The sequence below is a fragment of the Rhinoraja longicauda genome, chromosome 13, assembly GCF_053455715.1.
Source record: "Rhinoraja longicauda isolate Sanriku21f chromosome 13, sRhiLon1.1, whole genome shotgun sequence".
NCBI classification, from domain to species: domain Eukaryota; kingdom Metazoa; phylum Chordata; class Chondrichthyes; order Rajiformes; family Arhynchobatidae; genus Rhinoraja; species Rhinoraja longicauda.
In genome coordinates, this window is record NC_135965.1 from 40,973,841 (window position 1) to 40,999,571 (window position 25,731).

Genomic DNA, 25,731 nt, shown 5'->3' on the forward strand with positions numbered 1-25,731 from the left:
CCGTTCCTTCTCCCTGGACAATATTCTATTCTCTGTATATTCATGTGTTTGTCCAAATGCTTCTGAAAGTTTGCTGTCCTATCTGCTTTCCCCTGGCAGTGTGTATGGTTATTTTTAAACTTGCCTTTAAACTTGCCCCTCTCACTTTGAACTTATGCCCTCTGGCATTTAACATCTTGATAAATTATCCTAAACTGCTCCACAGAGGAAAGATTTGAAAGCAGAGTTTGACACCGAGCCAAATAAGGAACAAGTAACCGAAAGTTTAGTCGGAAATGCAGCAAGAGGTGGAGAGATTTGGGAAGGGCTTGGGTAAAAGCATAGTTACCAAAAATAAAACGAAGGCAATCCAACTACATGAGAACAAAGTTGGACCAACAACAAATCCCAGATCTGCCAGGTACAAAGTGGCCATTGAGGTTACCATGAAAAGAAATTAAAACAATAAAAATAATTTTGAAATAAAATTGACAACTCCAATACATATGCTGACCTGGATATGTAATACACAATAGGTCACAGGAATTTTTTTATTAAAGCTTTGCATAAAGTTGCCTATGTTTTGTTTTTGGGTGTCAGCTCTGTGATATGACCTGTATTTTTTCCATTTCATTGATCAGGTGGATATACTGTTTATGACAAACCACATCCCAGAGGAGAAATCATTATAGGTGGACCAAATGTTACCCTGGGATACTTCAAGAATAAATCCAAAACAATGGAAGATTATTTTCTGGATAAGAATGGACAGGCATGGTTCTGCACTGGTGATGTTGGCGAATTTCACGATGATGGATGCCTTAAGGTCATTGGTTAGTGTCTGCAGACCTCACACTTAACGGCAGATAAAGTTCAATCAAAATAGCCAATAGGTGCAGGAGTAGGCCATTTGGCCCTTCGCGCCAGCACTGCCATTCACTGTGATCATGGCTGATCATCCACAATCAGTACCCAGTTCCTGCCTTCTCCCCGTATCCTGTGACTCTGCTATCTTTAAGAGCTCTATCCAACTCTCTCTTGAAAGCATCCAGAGAATTGGCCTCCACTGCCTTCTGAGGCAGAGAATTCCACAGATTCCTCATCTCCGTTCTAAATGGCCTACCCTTTATTCTTAAACTGTGGCCCTTGGTTCTGAGAGAAGGAAAAACTTTTTCAGTCAGAGAGTTGTGAATCTGTGGAATTCTCTGCCTCAGAAGGCAGTGGAGGCCAATTCTCTGAATGCATTCAAGAGAGAGCTAGGTAGAGCTCTTAAGGATAGTGGAGTCGGGGGGTATGGGGAGAAGGCAGGAACGGGGTACTGATTGAGAATGATCAGCCATGATCACATTGAATGGCGGTGCTGGCTCGAAAGGCCGAATGGCCTCCTCCTGCACCTATTGTCTATTGGACTCGCCCAACATTGGGAACATGTTTCCTGCCTCTAGCGTGTCCAATCCATTAATGTTATGTTTCAATAAGATCCCCTCTCATCCTTCTAAATTCTAGTGTATTCAAGCCCAGTGGCTCCATTCTTTCAACGTATGACAGTCCCGCCATCCCGGGAATTAACCTTGTGGACCTACGCTGAACTCCCTCAATCGCAAGAATGTCTTTCCTCAAATTTGGAGATCAAAACTGCACACAATACTCCAGGTGTGGTCGCACTGGGGCCCTGTACAACTGCAGAAGGACCTCTTTGCTCCTACACTCAACCCCTCTTGTTATGAAGGCTAACGTGCCATTATGCCTGGATCTCAGATAAAACTAGAATTGCAAAAGCCCATAACATTTTAATTGTAATGGTTGGTGTAAATTGAAAGCATATTTGGGAAGATCTCCAAATTCAGTTTACGAGATCTTCCTGAAAACATCCAACTTTTCTTTTACTGGGTACTTGGCTTTTTTGGGATCCTGCCAATTACAGTTCAGTATAATCTTGGGAAAATGTACTTTTTAACAGAAAAAAACTTAATTTAATGAGATTAGTGATTGTGCCCTTAGGAGAAATTTAAATTCCATTTGAGGCATTGCCATCTGTTTCTCCAATTTGCTCCAGAATTAATCAAATTTTCTTTCCAAATTACCCTAAAAATATTTATATTTTAGCCATTGTCTGGTGAGGGCTGTTTGCTAGAACATGGACAATGTTGTATAAAGCATTGTAGGCAATTTGCATTTGCTGCAAACATCTTGTGCAAATATAATTAATTTTATTTTATTTAACATATGTCTGTAATGATACTTGACAGTAAAAGTTTATAATAAAAAATATTATGCTTTATTAAAATAATACTGCTAATTGTTGGCATATTCTGCGCATGCTCTCATTAGAAAAGCATTTCCCTCTGTTAGCTCTACAATCCTGCATTGCATAAAGCATCAATTGAAAGATTAAAGAAAGGCATACAAACTATACCTTTTAAACTAATACCCAAATGACTTCTCTTCCCATCTCAGTTATTTTAGTGTTGTGCTCAGAGAAGGGCTCACTATATACCATCCCAGGCCAATCTCCCGTTATATTGAATTTCAAAAAAACATTTTAAATCATCCAGAACATTTATAAATCATTGGCATACTGTGAATTCAGACAACTGTTCCATACAGCCCGATGTGATAATTATTCATTTACGAAAGTGTTTGAACCCATTTTAGGGTTAGAGTTTAACTTATTTTCATTTCAGATGAAAACAGACCAATTTTTATACAGTTTGACTTTGGGAAATGATTTTGTATTGATATTGGATGGGTGTTCAGACAATGATCATGCATTTTTTTTAATAGAATGCTTTAACTTCAAGAATTGTAACTGTAATTGTACATTCTCTTTAGATCGTAAGAAAGATCTTGTCAAACTGCAGGCTGGGGAATATGTTGCCTTGGGAAAAGTGGAGTCTGCTTTGAAGAACAGTCCATTAATCGATAACATCTGTGTCTATGCGAACAGGTAGGATCTTCGTAAATGTGCACTTTTCTGTGTTAGCTGTTTTTACCCATATGATTTAGAGTATAAATTCAGAAAATATTTTTTTAGTTTACATGGATATCAGATTTGGGTGAATGGATTCTTTTTGCTTGGCAACATTACAAGATAGGTAATGAGATTAACTTGCATGGTGCAAGCATTCATTGCTCTTCCTTAATACCAGAGAAAAAAGAAAAATCATTGCAGATTGTTTTTCTTTTTCCTTCATCGAACACTAGGGAACAAAGTGCATTCAATGTAGAGCTGATGGAATTCTACCCCTTGTCACGATAACCGGAAACATTGGACCATACTGAATAATTGAGGCTATTTACACTATATTTCCCTACAAATTATAATTATTAGTTATGCTCTTTAAAAAAAACTTTTTTGTTTACCCTTTGTTTTTATGTTCTCTCATGAAAGTATTTAATCCCATCTATTTCTTTGATATTAGTATATTATTGTCACGTGTACCAAGGTGCAATAGAAAAACTGTTTTACAAGCTATCTAGATAAAAATCAATTAAAATTTGATTAAAATCAAAACCTTACACGAGGGCAACACGTAATGCAAAGAAAAAATTGATGAGAGTGCAGAATGTAGTGTTCCAGCTACAGAGCAAGTGCAGATTTTTAAAAATTGTGTGAGTTGCATTGTGGTTGATTGGGGGATTGAAAAATACATCCTTATTCACTGATATTAACCTATTCTAAATTACAATTCCTTGTGCTGTCTGTTTCACATTCGCTCAAGCTAATTGAATAAAGATAAACGGTTGTTTTTCTTACTTACAGCCTCGAGGCTCTGTTTGGTTAAGATTTTGTCAGTTTGTGTCCAGCAGTTTATAACAAAAATAGCAAAATCTTACTAAGGTCAAGTATACGAATGAAAAGAATTAGGTGCTTTGAAACATTAAATCATGAGTGAGTTAAGTCAGTATATTTCACATTATAAAAATAAGTAATTGTCTTCCATCTTTTCGATGTATATTTACACACAGTTGAAAATTAGCCTACTTTGTCCAATCAATAGGGTTAATGTGCTGAAAATGCATCTCCGGATACACATCTGGAAACTGGATCTTGTAAGATAAATTCATGTAGGACCCTTGCAACAAGGCTGTAAGCGTGTGAATAATGTAAATGAGGTGTGTTTAGGACCTAACCCTACCCACAAAACAGCTGAAGACACACTTTGAGGCACTCGAGTGTTCAAAACTCAAACCAAGTCCTTTGAATGTGAAAAGATTTATTTTTAAACCAACTAAACCTATAAAAATGAAGGCACTTAAAAATAATTAGGGATATTTACATTTTTCAGTGTTCTTTTGTAGACTAAGATGCCAGTAAGAACAACTAAGAAACACGTGGCCAGAAAACGAACAACATTTAACTTTGTAGATTGTACATTGTACCAGTGCTTTCTATCACAACAAAATGCATTGAAAATGCATTAAAAATATATATTTTGTTAAATCTCTTAATTTTTTGAAGAATTCTAGACCAATTCATGCCATGGAGCATGGCATCTAATTCATGCCATGGAGCATAGTTGGGTAATCACTCGAAGAGCTGCCCAGAATAGTTGGCATTTTCTTTGCAAAATCCAGTCAATTAATTGTGTGTGTGGACAGTGAGGGAAAAGGGGGGTGCAAAATATGTGCAAATATTTTCTTGATTAAGAATGCTTATAAATGTTTAACAACCAAAAGTTGATTAACAAGTCTGTTTTATTTTCAGCGACCAGTCTTACGTCATCTGCTTTGTGGTGCCCAATCAGAAACAGCTGCTAGCTTTGGCTCACGAGAGGGGTATAGTAGGAAGCTGGATGGAGATTTGTAACAGCCCAGAAATGGAGAAAGAAGTGCTGAGAGAAATTACTGATGCTGGTGGATTAGGTGAGCTTGAAAGAAAAATATATTGCTCCATTAATGAATTCAATCCAAATTTAATGTACAAAAATAATGTTATGAATGACTTGGTTGGAGAGCCATCTATGGTTTCAACTGCATTGATCAAATACAATAGATATGGTTTCAAGATCTGTCATTTATAATGATGGGACTCAATGACCTCAGCAATTCTGTCAGCATCTTCTATTAGCAGCTTTCCTGCAGAACGAAAAGGGAGTATAGATTTATCAGATAAAAAAGCAAAACCAATGTAAACATAAATTCTCATTCAAAAAGGCACTATGTAATAATGAACTTTATTAACTCAAGATGATCTTATATATAATAAGCTATAGAGTAAAATAAACTGCAACAAATAATATGAAGCTGTCAACTAATATAACACAAGGAGTGGGAAAATCCTTGAGGAATTTGAAAATGAATAAGGGAATTCTGAAGTATCCTGGATAAGATAGGCAAGTACTTTGGTGTGACTTTGGGCTAAATTGTGAGTGAACCTGGACGATTTTATTAAATTTTATAACTAAACTTAAGTAGTTTAATAAAGTAAATGAGGTAAATAATTTGACGCTTAGATAATTAAATAATAATGGGAAGGCAGAAGATGCATTGCTGCTGTAAAATGTGGGAGCTTATGTACTTCTTTGTACGTGGGCTACACCCACAGCAACTATCAGTGGTTCAAGGGCTTTTGACTTCTTGTTGAGGAGCTGGAATGCAAGCTGCAGACATTGCACAACATCAAATGGAGAGGAACTTACCAGGAGGTTTTGCTTCAGGAGGCAGCCATAATCCTTGGATAAAATAAAAATCCAAAATACTGTAGATGACGGAAATCTAAAATAATAACAGAAAATCTTGGAATGAACCGCTGGGTCAGACTGCATCTATGGGAAGAGGAACCGAGTTACTGTATCGGGCCAAAATGATTCATGGAACAGTGCGGTAAATAAAGATGCTTGCCTTGAGCTGACGTCTCCAGTTTAAGCAGTTGTGGGCTGGATTTTCTCAGCTTTCTTCAACAATGTTGAGTTTCTTGACCACCAATGCCTTTATTGGTGCAAGGAAGTTCTGTCTTTGCTGTTTAGTTCCGATAGGGGCCTTGGTTAGCATGGATGAGTTGGGCTGAAAGGCCAGTTTCTGTGATGTATAACTCTGTGATTCTATGTGAGATAAGTTTGCTCAAAATGATGGGCTTTGCCGATTTCCACATTAAACATTAAAGCCAAGTAAACTGGATCAACTTCCACTTTCGATTCCAAATACCTTGAGTCTTTGGGACTTTTGGAATATGCTTTCTACATTGGACCATGCTAAGTCTCGGTGACCATGCAGTTTTTCTTTGCAATTGTGTTTAAAATTTCAGAAGCCAGATTTGTGGAAAATCGGTATTAGTGCAGACCTTTCCATGGTTTAGGAAGTGGCAGTTTAGATTAGCAGTTAATCTATGATTTATGAAAAATCTTCAAGAGTCTTATACCAGTTGCTCGCCTTGCCGTTGACATAAATAATGCCTGTCAAGAGAGGTGTAGAGTGCATGATAATTAAGTTCATCCAAAAATTACTATTAGTTGGGTAAAAGTTGAGATATACTGGGATCTGGCACCAAAACGGTGTTCCGTTGTGGCTTCATTGAATGTTTTGCTCTCATGCACCCATGATTGAAAGCTCACCATTTACCTAAACCTGAAGATAGTAAAGCACTTGTATAACAAATTCTAACCATAACTCCAATTTTGTTTGCTGGCAAGATTTTTGGTATGTTTTTTTCAATGTTTAAATTTTAAAATGCTACATTTTTGTTTGCAGCATCAATATTGGCTGCTGCACTATCTTTAAATATTTATCTGGTTAATAATGTTTCCTTTGAAAGCCATTTAGTGCAGACATTTTTCTAATGGGAGTTTTGTAAAGGATGTGAACTGTCAAGAGCACTAATATACAATGTCTGTCTTGAACGCAGCAAATCTGAATTTGGAAACTGTTTTCCAAAATGCATAGAATTACATAGCAATAAATTATAGAATAAATAAGGAGTGCGTCTTAGCCCTTTCAGAAAAATGGTAGCAAGTTATCTCTCTTTAGCTGGCTGATTATTTACGGTGAAAAGCATATTTGTTCACTGAAGCTGCATTTAGAAATTAAGTTATTGTAAAAAAATAAGATCACTGATTATAAGGCAGTGGTATACCCTTTCACTGAATTACTTTGAATTTATTCATTAATGTGACACAAACATTGCTGACAATGCCAGTATGTATTATCCTTCCCCAATTGCCTCTGGACTAGGGGTGGGGGCACATAGAAGCCAACCACCATGGTGAGTAGGATGTCAAACAGGACAGATTGGGACTGCAAATTATCTCCCAGGTTATGTATTATTTATATAACCGTGCATTATGACACCTGTGTGGGGTTAGATATGCTTTGTATAACACCTTGCATTGAATAAGATTAGTTAATCAGATGGGGTTCTGGGACTGTCCAGTGAGTTCATAGTTATCGTTATTGAGACTTGCATTTTGAAAAAAAAATATCCAACTTTATTTAATTATTACTTTGTTAATTCCCCAGCTCCCACAGCAGAATTTAAATTTGTGCTTTTGGATCAATGGTCCAGAACTCTTGAGTGTTTCAAAAGTAACAATCACTACACTACTAAACCTCAGAAGAAGCTAATCCCATCACGCTGGCATAGGGGGAGGAAATTTGATCCATTGGGTTCACTCTGAAGTTCTTTGTAGAACAATCCAATCAGTTCGATTCCTCCCTTTCCTTTGGCGTTGCAAATTATTTTCCCTCATTTCAATTCAATTGCCGTTTGAAAGTCCTGACCTATGCCAACTTCAAGCAGTACATGTTGACCAACTTGGCAATCAGTCACTTTTCATTGGGCTTTAAGAATCAATTTCCTGGCATCTTGCATTAATAAATACCCAGATTATATTGTGTAGGAAAGAACTGCAGATGCTGGTTTAAATCGAAGGTAGACACAAAATGCTGGAGTAACTCAGCGGGACAGGCAGCAGGTCTGGAGAGAAGGAACGGGTGACGTTTCGGGTCGAGACCCTTCAGACTGATGTCGGGGGGGTGGGCGGTACAGAATTAAAATGTTGTCGGATAGAACTGGGAAGGGGGAGGGGATGGAGAGAGGGGGAAAGCAAGGGCTACTTGAAGTTAGAGAAGTCAATGTTCATACTGCTGGGGTGCAGGTTACCCAAGTGAAATATGAGGTGCTGTTCCTCCAATTTGTGCTGGGCCTCACTGACAATGGAAGAGGCCCAGGACAGAAAGGTCAGTGTGGGAATGGGAGGGGGAGTTAAAGTGTTGAGCAACCGGTAGATCAGGTAGGTTTAGGCAAACCAAGCAGAGGTGTTCAGTGAAACAATCGCCGAGCCTGCACCTGGTCTCGCTGTTATACAGGAGTCCACACCTGGAACAGCGGATGCAGTAGTTGAGGTTGGAGGAGGTGGAAGTGACCCGCTTCCTCACCTAAAAAGACTGTCGGGGTCCTTGGACAGAGTCGAGGGGGGGAGGTGTAGGGGCAGATGTTGCATCTCCTGTGGTTGCAGGGGAAAGTACCTGGGGAGGGGGCAGTTTTGGTGGGAAAGGACTAGTTGACCAGAGATTTGAGGAGGGAACTGTCTCTGCGGAAAGCAGAAAGGGGTGGAGATGGGAAGATGTGGCTAGTAGTGGGATCCAGTTGGAGGTGGGGAAGATGTCAGCGGATTATGTGCTGTATGCGACGGCTGATGGGGTGGAAGGTGAGGACAAGGGGGACTCTATCCTTGTAACGAACGGGGGAAGGGGGAGCAAGAGCGGAGCTGCGGGATATCAAAGAGACCCTAGTGAGAGCTTCACCTGTAATGGAAGAGGGGAACCCCCGTTCCCTAAAGAATGAGGACATTTCCGAAGACCTGGTAATATTGTTTGACCCAGATTATATTGTTTGAGGCGGTAGAGCTATACCATTACATTCTACCCAAATACCAAAATTCAGAGGAGCAATTAGATTCAATGTTTAAGGATAGATTAAGTGGCCAGTTGAGAAAGGTCAAGGGAATAAAGAAACAGGAAACAAAGGGTGGAATGAGAATAGCATAGCTGCTTCAATTATCCTGTATATGCATTTGTCCTTCATGTTCTTTTCATGTTGTAATTATTTTGTTTCTTGTTCATTCAAATCGTATTTGTGCATTCTTGTATTTTAATTACTTGTGTAATGTTTGTATTTGCAGCCAGGTTGGAGAAATTTGAGATTCCATTGAAGGTTCGGTTGAGTCCTGAAGCTTGGACTCCAGAGACGGGTCTGGTCACAGACGCCTTCAAACTGAAACGGAAGGAACTCAAAATCCATTATCTGGCAGACATTGAACGAATGTATGGAGGAAAATAATACCCGCAATCCACCCAACCCGAATATATAGGAATGACCTTGAAACATAATTATAACAGATCAAAACGCAACAATGTTTTCAAATCTAAAGCCATAGGATTAATTAATCTGAAAGAGTATCACATTATAAAACAAGTTACCCTGTAGTATTCTTTGATTATAGGTATTAACATTTATTCCAGTCAGGATCACTAAACCATTTGAAGCAAAAGTAACTTGTTTCTTTTTGTGGTTATATATAAATTAAATGTTATTCGGTAAATGATTTACGAGAACAAACGTAACTACATGATCTCATGAGCCGCTAATAGTCATGTTCTCTCAAGATTGTGGAAACGTATAGTTTATTTATTATACACTTGTGCAATGTTTGAATTAGCGGGGTTTTAATCAGTGCAGGGTTTGCTCGGTCAAAGAGGTCTTAAGAAATCCAGCATAGTACCATTGGTAGGAAACTTAATGGTTCAGTAAATGGTTAGCCAGTGTCTAGCTGGGCATCAAAATATCAACTGAGTCCTGGGTTTGTTCCCTGCTTTCTAACTAGTTAAGGTAATAGTTTGTGCAATTGGGAATGAAAATTGGCCATGGTTATAAACCCCTAGTGTTAACTAATCATTCCAGTTGGAAATGTTCATTTGGTTCTCAGCTGAGCTTATGATTGAGCTTGTCTGGGATTCCATTGTTCAAATTGTTCAAATATACTGCCTACACTCACTGTCAAATTCCATGCATGGGCTGTGTCCTCTTGGATAAATCTGCAAGTAGGAAAGAATGGGGGGAGGGGGAAGAAGAATTGATCTTGAGGAAAAGCCTAGTTAGCACTGACCTCTGAGACATCTGGAAGTTTACAAATCTTTTACTTTTAAACCCATTTTTTGCCTTTTTGTGTTATGTACTTGTTCTCTTGGTAGGTTGGTGGTAAAGTGTTAATGAGGAAATAAACAAAAACTGCTGTATGTAAAATTATGCTGTTGAACTGCCTCTGAAATTCCAGTTAGTTTTGCATTTTAGTAAAGCTTGGGCAACTGAATGTAAAAACACTACAATGGAAATGCATTCTGTAATTCATATTGTTGACTGACGGTACAAAAACATCCACTTACAGATTCAGAACAGTTGTCACTCATGTGTCAGGAGAGGTTTGCACAATGATCATAATGTTTCCTCCATATTTTCGAAGATGTCCGATGCATTAATTAATGTAAGTAGGAACTAAAAGTTACTAACTCTTGGAAAAGAAATGGTGTCCCTTAAAGCATCCAGTGTATTCAACATAGACATTTTGTGTTTTGCATCACCACCTTAAAATTGGCAAGAACCAAAGTGGCGTTTAAGTTGTTTAGACAGGTTTTGAATTATTGTTCTTGAACAATAAAAGACGCTTGTTTTATGTTTCCAGAGTTGAGATATTGCAGCTTTAAAATAGACATGCTGCAATATCAACATGCATAAGACTGATTAATAAAATACCAGGCGTGGATTTTATCCTTCATTTTCCTGAATTCACTATTTTCATGCTTGTGACTTGTGTGAGCGATAAGCTTAATTACAGCTGTGAGATGACTTTTGTAATTTACACACATGGTATTGACAGCTACTTTCACAGTGAGAACAATACTTGCAGAAAAACAGCCCTGAAAATAATGCACAGATTTTAATCTTTCCGTCTCTTGCTGATGTTTGACTTTTTGGTTCTCAGATATTAGTTACTGTTAAGAAAACTGTTTTAAGTTAATTTTCTACTGGCTATCAGTTGTAGTTTCATGACCGAGTAGTATGTTTGCGCCAAATGTAGTTAAATGGGTAGAATTTGGAATGCATGTCAATTGATTTATTGAAAAAAAAAATTGTGAACGTTTTTAAACAAAAGCAATCATGTTCACAATGAGTTGGGAGAGGGGGGAGAAAGGGGGGGAAGGACAACTTTTGAAAATGAATCCAAGTCACTATTTTTCTTAAGAGCGGTGATTCAGTAGTACAGTAATGATTAACACTGTTGTAAGTTGCTCATTTTCATGGTGTCTGATTTTATGGGAATGCATTTGAACTTGTTTGTTTCATGTGAATAAGCTTTTGTTATGTTTTATGCATGGTTAATAGAAACTTTCTAAATGTAAATGTGAAGAATGGGAAAAGAGGGTTAAAATGTACATAAGATAAAGGTGCACACACTTGTATAAACTGAGTGGATGGTGAAACTTTGCTCTTCTTTGACTACTGTTCATTTTAAGGAATTCTAGTGAGGCATCTGCATTAAATCTTGTTGGTATTTAATGGTTCATTTCTATCTGTAAATACCTATAGGACTGTAAATTTGGTGAAAGTTCCTTTTTCTTCCACTTAGTCAATTGTACAGCAATCTTAGTATTTAATGTAATGAATTTCAAAACAAAAGTCTGGAAATTTTCGTTGGACTTCCTGCAAAGATCTGTGTGAACCTCGGTTACAAAATATATTCAGTTATTTATTTGTATTTGGAGATGTTTTCAGTTACAAAATAAAATTGTAATTTGTGATTTCCACTATGATTTTGGTTAGTTAAATTCTGACTTTGTTTATGATATATTTCTCACTTGCAAATGGATAACGATTAAAAACCTTGCACTTTTAAAATTGCCACCACTGTCCTTATGTGCGATAGCTCTTCAGCTTGTGTGATATTCCCATAACTATCCAACATCGACCGCTGAAATCTGTGAGAAAACACCTGCTGTGAAGGAAAGTTTGTCACAAAACCAAAATTTATAAATGTCAAGTTTAGTTCTTGCTGGAAGAACACATTGGATCGAGCACCATCTTTGGAATGAAAAGAACAGTCGACTTTCTGTTCGAGACAGCGCCAAGCCTGAGTGTAGAGAGAGAAAACGGCCATGGGAGAACGAGACAGAGTGCTAAGGCAAGAGAGAAAACGGCCATGGGAGAGAGAGATGAAATCAGGTTAACGTCAGCCTCGTGTAGAAAGGAACTGCAGATGCTGGTTTACACTGAAGATGCTGGCGTAATTCAGCAGGTCAGGCAGCATCTCTGCAGAAAAAGAAAAGGTGACGTTTTGGGTTGAGACCCTTCATCAGCCTTGTTTATTTTGAATGGTAAGTTAATGCTACCTGTAGCAACCTGACCTCCGGTGCTCCTTGTGTGTGGAGTTTGCTATTCTGATTCCCTCCCACATCTCAGAGGTGCTTGTTGTTACATTAATTGGCTAATATAGATTGACTAGTGATGATAGGAGAATCGGCGTGGTGTTTGTGGGCATATAGATTCCAGAGAATGTGGATAGCACCGAGCCCGCCTTGATTCGATGGGCCGAATGGCTTGTAATGAAATAGGGTGATATTACAACATTTTCTATCTTCTGTTCAATTTATCGTGTATAAATGTAGCTGTTTTCATTGAATGCCAGCAAGCATATAAATCAATTCCAGTCGCAGACTATTAGCCAAGTAAAAACGCACACTCCTTCCCCCCTCCCTCCCCAATACATGCATAACCTTTAATGCAAACGTGTGATATCCCCCCCCCCCCCCCCCGTGAGACACAGCGGGGACCAATTAGAAATTTAAGTTTATTTACGTGTCTGTCCCTGGACCAAGATTGAGTTTACAAGCAAGAGCCTCTGGATGAATAACAAGACCTTGATGATATACAGTGTAACAACAGCGACTGTTTCAAGACCGACGTGACATGTGAACGCACTCTTACAACATTTTCCCATGAGCTTCGACATCTGTGTTTTAGTGCGATGCTTTCCTCCCCCCACCCCCTCTCTACATCCTCTCCCCCCCCCAATGTCATTGTCACAGTTGCTGCCTGTTTCTACATCCTCTTCCCCCAATGTCATTGTCACAGTTGCCCCCACATGCACAGTGGTGAGAGAGACGAGAAGAGGGGTCCTTTATAACGACGTTTGACCTTCAAATATGGAATGATTTTCTACGCCAGAAAATTCCCATTGTTTTGGTTTTGTTAATAAATAGCTCAAAAGTACTCTATCCCCCCATGAGAAATAGCCCGAAAACATAGACGCAAGTGGTGTCGATTAACTGGCCGGGATTCCCACTTTTTTCACTGACTTAAAAATGTACATCCTTAACAAGCAAAGATAGCATGTGAACAGGCCCATGTGATACAGACCATGTATCATCCGTCCACGCCAGTTCAGTTTAGATACAGCATGGAAACAGACCCTTCGGCCCAGCGAATCAACGTGATCATACTACCCAATTCACACTAGTTATTCCACTCCACACTGGGGGCAATTTACAGAGGCCAATTAACCTACGTCCTTGGAATATGAGAGGAAATCGGAGCCCTCGAGGGAAACCCGCACAATGACAAGAATCAAAAGTTCACAAATGCGAACTCCACACAGACAGCACCCGAGGTTAGACAATAGGTGCAGGAGTAGGCCATTCAGCCCTTCGAGCCAGCATCGGCATTCAATGCGATCATGGCTGATCACTCTCAATCAGTACCCCGTTCCTGCCTTCCCCTCATACCCCCTCACTCCGCTATCCTTAAGAGCTCTATCCAGCTCTCTCTCTTAGATCGAACCTGGTTCACTGGCGAATGTGTGAGGCAGCAGCTCTACCTGCTGCACCACTGGGCTGAATTGAGAATTTGCAAGAGCCGCAATGGCATCATTTAGCGGGCGGGGCAGAAAATGAAGTTCAACACGTTTGCCCATTGACTGCTGTGCTCTCTTTCCCAGATGAACTCTGTTTAAGAGCGGAGTGCACGCGTCACTGGGGGTGAGTTTGCTGCCAATTTTCCCTGCTTAGGTCAAAAGTTCGTTTCGCCCGACATCTAACAGTAAAATGAATCCAGATCCCTCGACACGTGATGGTGCTTGGTGGAATCTATATAAAGGCTTGTCGGTTGTATGGATAGTGAACGTAAGAGGGTCGCTAGACACATGTAGCTGATATAAGCTGAGCCCCATCAGTTCATCATTGGCACAAGTGTGAAGGACGACTTTTAAAGTGAGTAAAGTTCTGCATTACAAAAAAAAATATTGGTGGGTTGGATTACATTTGCTGCAAATCCTAAACGTCACGCTGGTAAACTACAAATTAAATAGGGTTTTTTTTGCATTATGGTATAATGCAAATTAGTTCATTCAGGCGTTTTAATGGTGTAATGGTTTTCTTTAAAGAAATACGGAGCAGAGTTTTAATTGACTTTTTTTGGATCATAACAAAATGCAAAATTAATTCTTTCAGTAGCTTTAATGTCATAGTTTTCATTAAAGAAACACGACGCACAGTCTAATTGACTTTTTTTGGAATGTAGTAAAATTTAGAATTTAGAAGGATGAGGGGGGATCTTATTGAAACATATAAGATAATTAGGGGATTGGACACATTAGAGGCAGGAAACATGTTCCCAATGTTGGGGGAGTCCAGAACAAGGGGCCACAGTTTAAGAATAAGGGGTAGGCCATTTAGAACGGAGATGAGGAAGAACTTTTTCAGTCAGAGAGTGGTGAAGGTGTGGAATTCTCTGCCTCAGAAGGCAGTGGAGGCCAGTTCGTTGGATGCTTTCAAGAGAGAGCTGGATAGAGCTCTTAAGGATAGCGGAGTGAGGGGGTATGGGGAGAAGGCAGGAACGGGGTACTGATTGAGAGTGATCAGCCATGATCGCATTGAATGGCGGTGCTGGCTCGAAGGGCTGAATGGCCTACTCCTGCACCTATTGTCTATTGTCTAAAATGCAAATTGTTTTTTTCAGTCGTTTAAAAGTTGTCATAGTTTTATTTAAACAAACACGATGCGCAGTTTAATGTACTCTTTTTTTTGGATTAAAGCAAAATGTAAAATAGTTCAGTCGTTTTAATGTTGCAATTGTGTTATTCAAAGAAACACGAGGCACAGTTTAGTTAATGAGTAGTTCTGATCTCCTTGTTAATTGTCTCTGCACTAGGTTCTTTTTTTCCCCCCTGAAGTCTATCAACTGAAAGATGTACAATTCCAATGGGACCAACTTTGCCGAAATACCCACTCAGACAGCGAAGGCTGCGAGTGACTCACAAGACAGCGAGTATCTGTACATCTTAATAGTCATGTCTTTCTACGGGATTTTCCTCCTGGGAATAGTGCTGTGTTACATCAAGTCGAAGAAGCGCCAGCGGAAAGACGACACGCTGTTTCTGTACGACTACAGGGGCGAGTTGGCCGGGGTGAAGTCGGTGCATTTCCCCATCGTGTTCAGCACCTTGTCTGAGAGCGTGGTGCCCGCACTGTCCTGCGCCTTCTGCTCCATGGAGAACAGCGTGGGATCAGAGGCAGCTCTGGACGACCAACTCAACATGGAAGAAGAGGCGCTGGTTGGAAGCGAACCTCTCGCCCACGGCATCTCTCGCCCGCCGGCTGAAACCCTTTCCTAAACCGAGAGAAAGCCCATGATCTGGGCAACGATGAACATATGATTCCTATTTTACGCCCCTTGTTTGAAAAATTCAACATCTCCCAACGGACAAGAGCAAAATCTAAATATGTTTTTTTTGCAACTCAGTGACCCAACTACAAATTTGCACCTCGAGTGACAATGTTTATAAGATGTATGATATACATATTAAACGTTCAATTATAAGTCAGCCGGAGAGCTGCTGTTTAAAGGATTGCTAATATTTTATATTTAATCTGTAGATATGTTGTTTTCAAATTTAAAAAAGATAAACAAGAAAATCAAAACATCATCCCTTAGCCAACAATCTGGTGCAATCTGTTGCGGCCCTGATTTGTCCTGGTCTTTTCATGCTTCCAGTTCCTCCCCCCTACAATCAGTCTGAAGAAGGGTCTCGACCCGAAACGTCACCCATTCCTTCTCTCCCGAGATGCTGCCTGACCTGCTGAGTTACTCCAGCATTTTGTGAATAAATCGATTTGTACCAGCATCTGCAGTTATTTTCTTATAATTCTTGTCTATCATCTGTGCAAGTCTTCCTCTGACCCACCAAAGATCTGCCCTGCTCCAGGGTAAAGTTCAAGGCGCCAATCTTCACAATGCTTTCAAGCTCTTACTGATAATTTATCTGGAAACACTTGAAAACCGTAAAATCTACCAGATAAAACTGGCGTTGGATTCTACACATTCTAAAATAACCTTTAAATTAATTTGTAAATATTTGGTTAATCTGTAACATATTTGTAAATATTTATTGCCGAGTTGGAATAAAATTATTTGAATTGAAGAATATCGCTTGCCAATCAAATTATTTGATTTTAAGAATACAGCTGGTCGATATTCATGTATGAATATTGATTTCTCTACTTCAAGTAACCCTTGCATTCCCCCCTCTCTCCATCCCTCCCCCACCCAAGTCGTATCAGCTTCAAAGTCGTCTTGTTGAGTCTCATCGTCTACGCGTTGAGTCTCACTTGTTTTCACCTAGGTCACAGCTAACAATAGCCTGTTTCCTTTATCATCATTACTTTTTTGCATACCTTTTATTCATTTGTTCTACAGCACTCGACATTACCCACCACATCTCCCTTTTCCCTCCCCTGACTCTCAGTCTGAAGAAGGGTCTCGACCCGAAACGTCGCCTATTTCTTTTCTCCAGAGATGCTGACTGACCCGCTGAGTTACTCCAGCCTTTTGTGTGTATCTTCGGATTTGATGAAGTTCTCAATCACTGGGTAAGCGCACCATACCATTTAGTGCCCAGTTGGAGGTCCCTGGTTAAGTGACTTTGAGATGACTAATCCCATGACAGTTGATCTCGAAAATTGCCAGATGAGTTAAAAAGAATACGTCGATCTCTGGATCATCCGGGGGAGTGTTTTGATGTGACCGAAGATGCTGCCAAAAGTCTCGTGTTTAGTTTAGAGATACAGCATGGAAACGGGCCCTTACGGCCCACTGAGTTCACGCCGACCAAAGATCACCCTTTCACATTAGTTCTGTGTTACCCCACTTTCTCATTCGTTCGCTGCACACTAGGTCTGAAGAAGGGTCTCAACCCGAAACGTCATCCATTCCCTCCCCCCTTGATGCTGCCTGACCTGCTGAGTTACTCCAGCATTTTGTGATACCCTGCACACTAGGGGTAATTTGCAGAGACCAATTATTCTACAGACCCGCAGATCTTTGAGATATGGGAGGAAACAAAAGAAAGCCTTACCATCACAGGGAGGACATGCAAGCTCCACACAGCCATCTCTCTAGTTCAGGATCCAACCCAGTTCTCTGGCACTGTGAGGCAGCAGCTCTTATCAGTTGCTCCACTCTGCTACCCTAAGTGTAGATTTCCCATCTGACCCAGGCCTGTCTTTGGAAGGAGATGTTGAGTGGAGGCGTCTCCGGTCTCTTGTGGGGTTGAAAAACAAAAGTCCCCAGTACCTTTCCAAATCAGGCAGGAGAGTTAACCCTATGTCTTACACAATATACCCCATTCAGAGCTACTAACAGCTTTGCTGCACATTATCATATTCTTCCTCACTATCAATTCCTTTGTGCAAAAGCTAGGGACAATTTGCAATCTTTACAGAAGCCAATTAACCTACAAACCTGCACATCTTTGAAGTGTCGAGGGAAAGCAGAGCATCCGGAGAAAACCCACGCGGTCACAGGGAGAATGTACAAACTCCGTATCAACAGCACACGTCGTCAGGATGGAACCCGGGTCTCCAGCACTGTAAGGCAGTAGTTCTATCTCTGCGCCACTGTGCCGCTCCTTGAATCATAACCTTTAAGGCATTACCAGTGAAATGATAAAGTGCCATTAGAGGCCTATTAAACAAAACTTTTATTGAATTAGTAGGGTCTGTGTGCCAAGGAAAATAAATAGCATTTAGGGAGCATTCAGAAACCTTCACGAACTCTAGAAGCTCCTGGTTTCAGGCCAGCATCGGGGAGTATAGTGAGGCTGCTGTGTAGTATCAGCAGGGCCAGTTTTGGATGAAGTGAATCCGTGTCAAAACAAAAATCGCTGAAAGTATAAGTTCACATTGATAATCACACAATTGATTCTAACGAGACTGCAGTGAAATGATTGCAGTATAATCTCACTCTCAAGAGCTTTATGTTTAAATATAGATTTACATGGATAGCAAATTGAGTCTAGAAAATTCAGTGAGGAAACCAGCTTCCAGACAAAAAGGCTCAAGAAAATCAAAAGTAAAGCAGTAGCAAAAATGAAGGGAAGAGGTAGAGTGAGTTGAGGAAGTTCAATTACTTGAACCATGTCCGTGCAGTGACGGAAGAGATGATGCTGGCATTGTTCCAAGTATCATGAACTCATCTATGAACAATGTTTCTGAATGCTGAGTCTTTCCATCTGGCTCGTTCTATCAAACAGTTGACCATCATCTCATAGGAACATAGAAAATAGATGCAGGCAGGAGTAGGCCATTCGGCCCTTCGAGCCAGCACCGCCATTTAATATGATCATGGCTGATCATCCAAAATCAGTACCCCGTTCCCGCTTCCTCCCCATATCCCTTGATTCCGTTAGCCCTAAGAGCTATATCTAACTCTCTCTAGGAGATCCATCATGAGCCTGTTGCTGTGTGGGGAACCATGCTCTGAATGGACGAGGCAATGATGGTGATGAATGGACTGCCTTCAGTTGTTGGGGTAAAACATCCTTTGGGTATCGTAGTTTAGTTTAGTTCAAAGATACAGCGCGGAAACAGGCCCTTCGGCCCACCAAGTCCGCGCCGACCAGCGATCCCTGCACATTAATACTATTCTACACACATTAGGGACGGTTTTTATACGGGGAGAACATACAAACTCCGTACAGACTGCACCCGTAGTCGGGATCGAACCCGGGTCTCTGGCACTGCAAGCGCTGTAAGGCAGCAACTCTACCACTGCACCACTGTGCCGCCCCTTTCTGCCATTAAGACAAGGATACAATCCTTGAAATATTGAAGCTAGTTCTTCAAGAAGCGTGCTGTAAACATCGTAAGTCAGATTGGCAGTTGGGAATGATGAAGGAGACAGCTGGAGGCCAGCAACAGTCTGGGATTGTCTGCTACAGACATCACTCGTAATTGAGGATTGTGGATTTTGAACATGGCGCCTTCTGCGTGCATCTCAGTAGATTATTCCTGTACACTTGCTAAACGGGGATCGAGGGTATGGTGTGATACTCTACTGTTTGTAAGGAAAAGGATTTCACTCGGTTAACAATTAACATATGTGATAATATAGAGTCCTATTGACTGTTAATTATTGATAATGACACTCTTTTATGATATGAATTTGCATTAAAACTGAAAAACTGGTCAGATATTTTGCAAATAACTTCATTTCGTGCTGCTAGATTACCATTTACCAAGGAGTCAAAGATCACGGGGAGAAGGCAGGAGAATGGGGTTGAGAGGAAAAACAGATCAGCAATGATCAAATGGAAGAGCAGACTGAATGGGCTGAATGGCCCATTTCTGTTCCTATATCTTATGATCTGAATTATGAGCATGTGCAGCCTGGGTTCTTGTTGAAAAAACTTATATTTGAGTTTTCAAAAACTTCAAATACAAACCCATTCGTATTGTTTCCATTTATCCTGAAAGATCATTTGAATTTTCCTTGGTTTCCAGTGTTTTATTGTCATAACAATGGCACAACTGTGTTTTATTGATATCTATATTTTGAGGAAACGAAATCCAATAAAACTGCAAAGAAGTTTTGATTTAGTGTTACATTGTGGACGAATAAATAGATTGAATTAGTTAGTAGTTAAAGCTACACAGGGGTTTGATGTACATCTTTCCTCAACATTTTCCTCTTGGGGGGAATAGACAGGGTGAATGCAGAGAGTCTGTTTACTCAGAGCAGGAGAATCAAGAACGAGAGGACATAACTTTAAGATGAGAGGCGAAAGATTAAATAGGAACCTGAGGGGCAACTTTTTCATAGAGAGGGTGGTGGGTATATGGAATGATCTTCCAGAGGAAGTAGATACAATAACAACATTTCAAAGACATTTGGACAGGGTCATGGATAAGAATGGTTTAGAGGGATATGGGGCAAACGCGGGTAGATGGGACTAGCCTAAATGGAGCATCTTGGTCGTCATGGGCAAGTTGGGCCGAAGGTCCTGTTTCCATATTGTATGACTCGAATGCTTGCCTACCATTTTCTGCGAGAAGACTTTGACATCTATGTATCAGTTCAAATGGCAGCACTCTGATTCCAGCCCAAAGTCATGTTCAATATCAATGCTGTATCTGTTGGGACTAGACTTCGTTATAGAGCAAGGGAAATATTAGACAATAGACAATAGGTGCAGGAGGAGGCCATTCGGCCCTTCGAGCCAGCACCGTCATTCAATGTGATCATGGCTGATCATTCTCAATCAGTACCCCGTTCGTGCCTTCTCCCCATACCCCCTGACTCCGCTATCCTTAAGAGCTCTATCTAGCTCTCTCTTGAATGCATTGGCCTCCACTGCCTTCTGAGGCAGAGAATTCCACAGATTCACAACTCTCTGACTGAAAAAGTTTTTCCTCATCTCAGTTCTAAATGGCCTACCCCTTATTCTTAAATTGTGGCCCCTTGTTCTGGACTCCCCCAACATTGGGAACATGTTTCCTGCCTCTAACGTGTCCAACCCCTTTATAATCTTATATGTTTCGATAAGATCTCCTCTCATCCTTCTAAATTCCAGTGTATTCTGTGATGCAAGGGCTTAAGTGGCCCTGGAAAATTCCTGTAAGGATTTAAAAACCATAATTTACATCCAGTTCTGATGAACCAGATAAACTAACAAAAAAAATAAAATCAGTATGTTTATCTATTTATTGCCATCCCTTCATGAATACAGTATTTCCATTTTTTCCTCCAAGTTTGCAGCCTATCCTAATGGCCTCAGGTTGGTTTACTGACAAGACACAATTCTTAATATTAGGAATGGTTTTCTTCAGTTAATATCTGAGCAGTAGATATGGCAATTGAATACTCCACAAATATTCTTCACGTCTGCCTAGTTTGCTTACATTTGCCTCTGTGACATTGCCTACTCAGTCTGAAGAAGTGTCCCGACCCGAAACGCCACCTATCCTTGTTCTCCAGAGATGTTGCCTGACCCGCTGAGTTTCTCCAGCACTTTGTGTGCAATAAATTGATCTGTTTAGTAAGGCTTCTGGTTTACCATTGTGTTAATCATTCACTCTTTGGTCCTATTTAAGCTTTAGCAATTTAAATGTAGCATTTGATTCTGGTCATTTCAAAATATATAAGTATTTTGAACTCCCAACACAGCTTTTATCTTGTTAATGCATGTTTCACACTGATTACTGGGTCAGTAGTGGGCATTGACTGACCCTTTCCTGAACTAATTGATGTCAGGGCTGCAAACGTCATAGGGTCTTCCCACTAAACAACAACACTTCTGGAAATGTACGTGCTGTAGTTCTCTGCTTTCTCTGCTGAAAGAGTTGCACCCAACTCAACTTGCCTTGTGGTATGCAGTAATCTGACAGGCCGGGATTATAGTGAACTTGATGTTAGGAGTGGCACAGCAGTAGAGTTACAGCACCAGAGACTCAGGTACAATCCTGACTATGGGTGCTGTCTGTACCGAATTTGTACGCTCTCCATGTGACTGCGTTGGTTTTCTCCGGATGCTCTAGTTTAACTCCCACTCTCCAAAGACGTGCACGTTTGTAGGTTAACTGGCTTCGGTAATGATTGTAAATTTTCCCTAGTGAGTGTAGGATAATGCTAATGTAGGGGATGATCGCTGGGCAGCACAGACTCGGTGGGCCAAAGGGCCTGTTTCCGCGTTGTATCTCTAAAGTCTAACATCTAAAGGGTCTAAATAGGCAGAGTACTGTGTGCATGGATGTAAGATGGAGATGTGCATAAACATAAGTGTGCCGTCACTGATTTTTAAAATAATCTTAGTTTCCAGATACCTTTTGCTGCAGAGTTGTAGATTGGAGCATGACTCCCTCATTACTCCCGTGGGACAGAGCCTTTGGACACAGGCCCGACTTCCTGCCTTGTTTGTTTTTCAATGTTTGTCCATAACACTCAATGAGATCACCTTGGACATTGCCATGATAACACTGAGAAATGACAGTGAATCTGATGCAAGGCCCCCCCCCCCCCCCCCCGCATCCACCCCTCCCCCCCCCCCCCCCCCGCAACCTGGCACCTTTCAGTAGCCTTCTGCGTATGCATCCAACCCCCATAGTCCACTGAAGCAGATTGAAAGTTAAGTGTCAAGTGGTTGAGGTGCAAGGAATCAAATGCTTGTCAGTGAGTGACCATAGGTCATTGAGTCATAGAGTCATACAGTGTGGAAACGGGCCCATCAGCCCAACTTGCCCACACCGACCAACATGTCCCAACTACACTCGGCCCACTTGCCTGCGTTTGGCCCATATCCCTCTAAACCTGTCTTACCCACATACCTGTCTAATTGCTTCTTAATCATTGCAATAACCCTGCCTCAACTAACTCCTCTGGCAGCTCGTTCCATACACTCACCACCCTTTGTGTGAAAAAGTTACCCTGCAAATTCCTATAAAATCTTTCCCCCTTCATCTAAAACCTATGCCCTCTGGTTCTCGATTCCCCTACTCTGAGCAAGAGACTGCGTGTCTGTGCTATCTATTTATCTCAAGATTTTATACCCTTCTTTAAGATCACCCCTCATCCTCCTGCACTCCAGGGAATAGAGTCCCAGCCTGCTCAACCGTTCCCTATAGCTCAGACCCTCGAGTCCTGGTAAATCTTTTCTGCACCTTTCCAACTTGAGAAACATCTTTGCTATAGTTTAGATTAGTTTATTGTCACGTGCAGCGAGGTACAGCGAAAAGCTATGTTGCGTGCTATCCAGTGTGTGGAAAGACAATACATGATTACAATCAACCCATTTACAGTGTATAGATACATGAGAAGGGAATAAATGTTGCTGTGGGACTAGAGATTTATGAGTGTGGAGCGATTGTAATATGTGATTGTGGATCTGCTATTGTGGCTGGCACGCAAATAGTCGCCTGGGTTGGGCGCCATCTTGAAACTAATATTAACATATAACATGGTGCCCAGAGCTGAACACAATACTCTAAATGCGACCTCACGAACATCTTATAGAACTGCAACATTACCTCCCAACTTCTATACTTGTTGTAAAATATGACCCAGTTTCAGCATTCACTGCTCCCAACATTAAAGATGTTACTCCATACACGTCCTATGCAGCAAACATCTGAGGTGTATCAGTATGAAATGCCACCAGTCGGGCAAATCCTGCAAACTGTTCGGAGTGGCCACAGTTTTGTGATTTACACATATAATAAGGGTGGCACAGTGGCGTAGCAGTAGAGCTACTGCCTAACAGTGCCAGAGACCTGTTCGATCCTGACTACGGGTGCTTGTCTGTACAGAGTTTGTACGTTCTCCAGGTGACCTACGTGGGATTTCTCCGAGATCTTCAGTTTCCTCCCACACTCCAAAGACGTACAGGTTTGTAGGTTAATTCGCTGGGTGTAAATGTAAAATTGTCCCTAGTGTGTTTAGGGTAGTGTTAATGTGCGGGGATCGCTGGTCAGTGCGGGTTCGGGTGGGCCGAAGGGCCTGTTTCCGCACTGTGTCTCTAAACTAAACCATACTAAAGTAAATACTCAAAATTCAATAACTTTTGTTGAAAAAAAAGGCACAGCACTGTACAGTCCAATTGCTGAGCACATTTTTCTGTGTGGTAGCTGGAGAGAATTTCTTGTCTCCATTTTCCTCGAGTGGGTTAGACGACTAATGCAAAACTAACCAGCTCAAGGGAATTATTGTTCTCTTTTCTTCTGATTTATCGTGTGCCAGAGTTATTAACTGTTCTTACTGACTCAGGGGAACAATATGTTCTTCTTCCTCATTGCAGTGCATAAAGAAATATTTTTGGTAATTTTCACTATTTGAACAAACGTCAAACTAAGTTAAAGTTTTGTAAAGTGTGGTACACCTGGTATTCAAGTGTACATCCTAACTGGTAATAATGCAATAGACATCCTGGGAATATGGACATAATTTGTCAATGAATCCATAAAAATCCTTTGTTGATAGTCAATACAAGAGAATGTTAATTGTACCATTAATCCAGAGTAAAGCAGAATGAGAGGAATTTGGAGGATAGATGGAAAAAGATGGGTGGCATAGAACAATTTACAGGAACAATTAGACCAAATGGGGATGACTAGCCATGTAAAATTATAAAATATTCACCAGAATGAAGACGTAATTCACTGTTTGAATCAAGTAAATTTTATTCATTATTAACTTTTATTGCCACACTTGAATGGCCTGTTTCTGCACTGTACTGTGGATGGGTCCTGCCCGAAATGTCGCCTCCCATGCTCTCCAGAGATGCTGCCTGACCCACTGAGTTACTCCAGCACATTATGTCTTTTTTTAAAATAAACCAGCTTCTGCAGTTCCTTGTATCCACACTGCATAGTTCGCTATGTTGGAAGGAACTGCAGAAGTTGGGTTGCACTGTAGATAGATGTTGGAGTAACTCAGTGGGTAACACTGTACTGTAATAGACAATAGACAATAGGTGCAGGAGGAGGCCATTCGGCCCTTCGAGCCAGCACCGCCATTCAATGTGATCATGGCTGATCATTCTCAATCAGTACCCCGTTCCTGCCTTCTCCCCATACCCCTTGACTCCGCTATCCTTAAGAGCTCTATCCAGCTCTCTCTTGGAGAGAGGAAAATTATTCCAAAATACAGTGAATTGTGGATTTTTAGCAATTTATTTGTTTTCACATCTCCTCACTAAATCTCACTGTTGTTTACAATGAACTTTTGTGAGATTATTCTTTAAATGAACTGAAGAAGATTGATAGACACAAGGTGCTGGAGTAACTCAATGGGTCAGGCAGCATCTCTGGAGAAGGAGGGTGTGTGATGTTTCAGGTCAGAACCCTTCTTCAGAGTCTGAGTCTACTGCTGGTGCCACTGTGACCCTCTTGATGGAAGCACCTAGATCGTGATATGCATAGAAAAGATTGATGGATCCAAGGAGCTATCTGATTGATGCAAAAAAAACCCACAAAGTGTTGGAGTAACTGAACGGGTCAGGTGGCGATTCTGGAGAACATGGATAGGTCATAAGGGCATAGGTGATAGGAGCAGAATTAGGCCATTAGGCCCGTCAAGTCTAGTCCGCCATTCAATCATGGCTGATCTGTCTCTCCCATCTAACCTCATTCTCCTGCCTTCTCCACATAACCTCTGACACCTGTACTAATCAAGAATCTATCTATCTCTGCCTTAAAAATATCCATTGACTTGGTCTCCACAGCCTTCTGTGGCAAAGAATTCCACAGATTCACCACCCTCTGACTAAAAAAAATTCTCCTCATCTCCTTACAAGAACATCCTTTAATTCTGAAGCTATGATCTCTAATCCTCCCACTAGTGGAAACATCCTCTCTACATCCACTCTATCCAAGCCTTTCACTATTCTGTATGTTTCAATGAGGTCCCCCCCTCATTCTTCTAAACTCCAGCGAGTACAG

General features: G+C 40.8%; 1 protein-coding gene across 2 annotated transcripts in view; it reads left to right on the forward strand.

Annotated features, from left to right (window-relative positions):
* acsl3a (acyl-CoA synthetase long chain family member 3a) overlaps positions 1-11,776 on the forward strand; it is a 63,583-nt gene extending 51,807 nt beyond the window's left edge. For both annotated transcript variants that reach the window (XM_078410833.1, XM_078410834.1), the window contains 4 exons: positions 621-812; positions 2,812-2,926; positions 4,688-4,845; positions 9,099-11,776. In XM_078410833.1, the coding sequence (XP_078266959.1) occupies positions 621-812; positions 2,812-2,926; positions 4,688-4,845; positions 9,099-9,256 (623 nt within the window). In that variant the 3' untranslated portion in view covers positions 9,257-11,776. The remainder of the gene's footprint in view (positions 1-620; positions 813-2,811; positions 2,927-4,687; positions 4,846-9,098) is intronic.
* Positions 11,777-25,731: the final 13,955 nt, after the last annotated feature.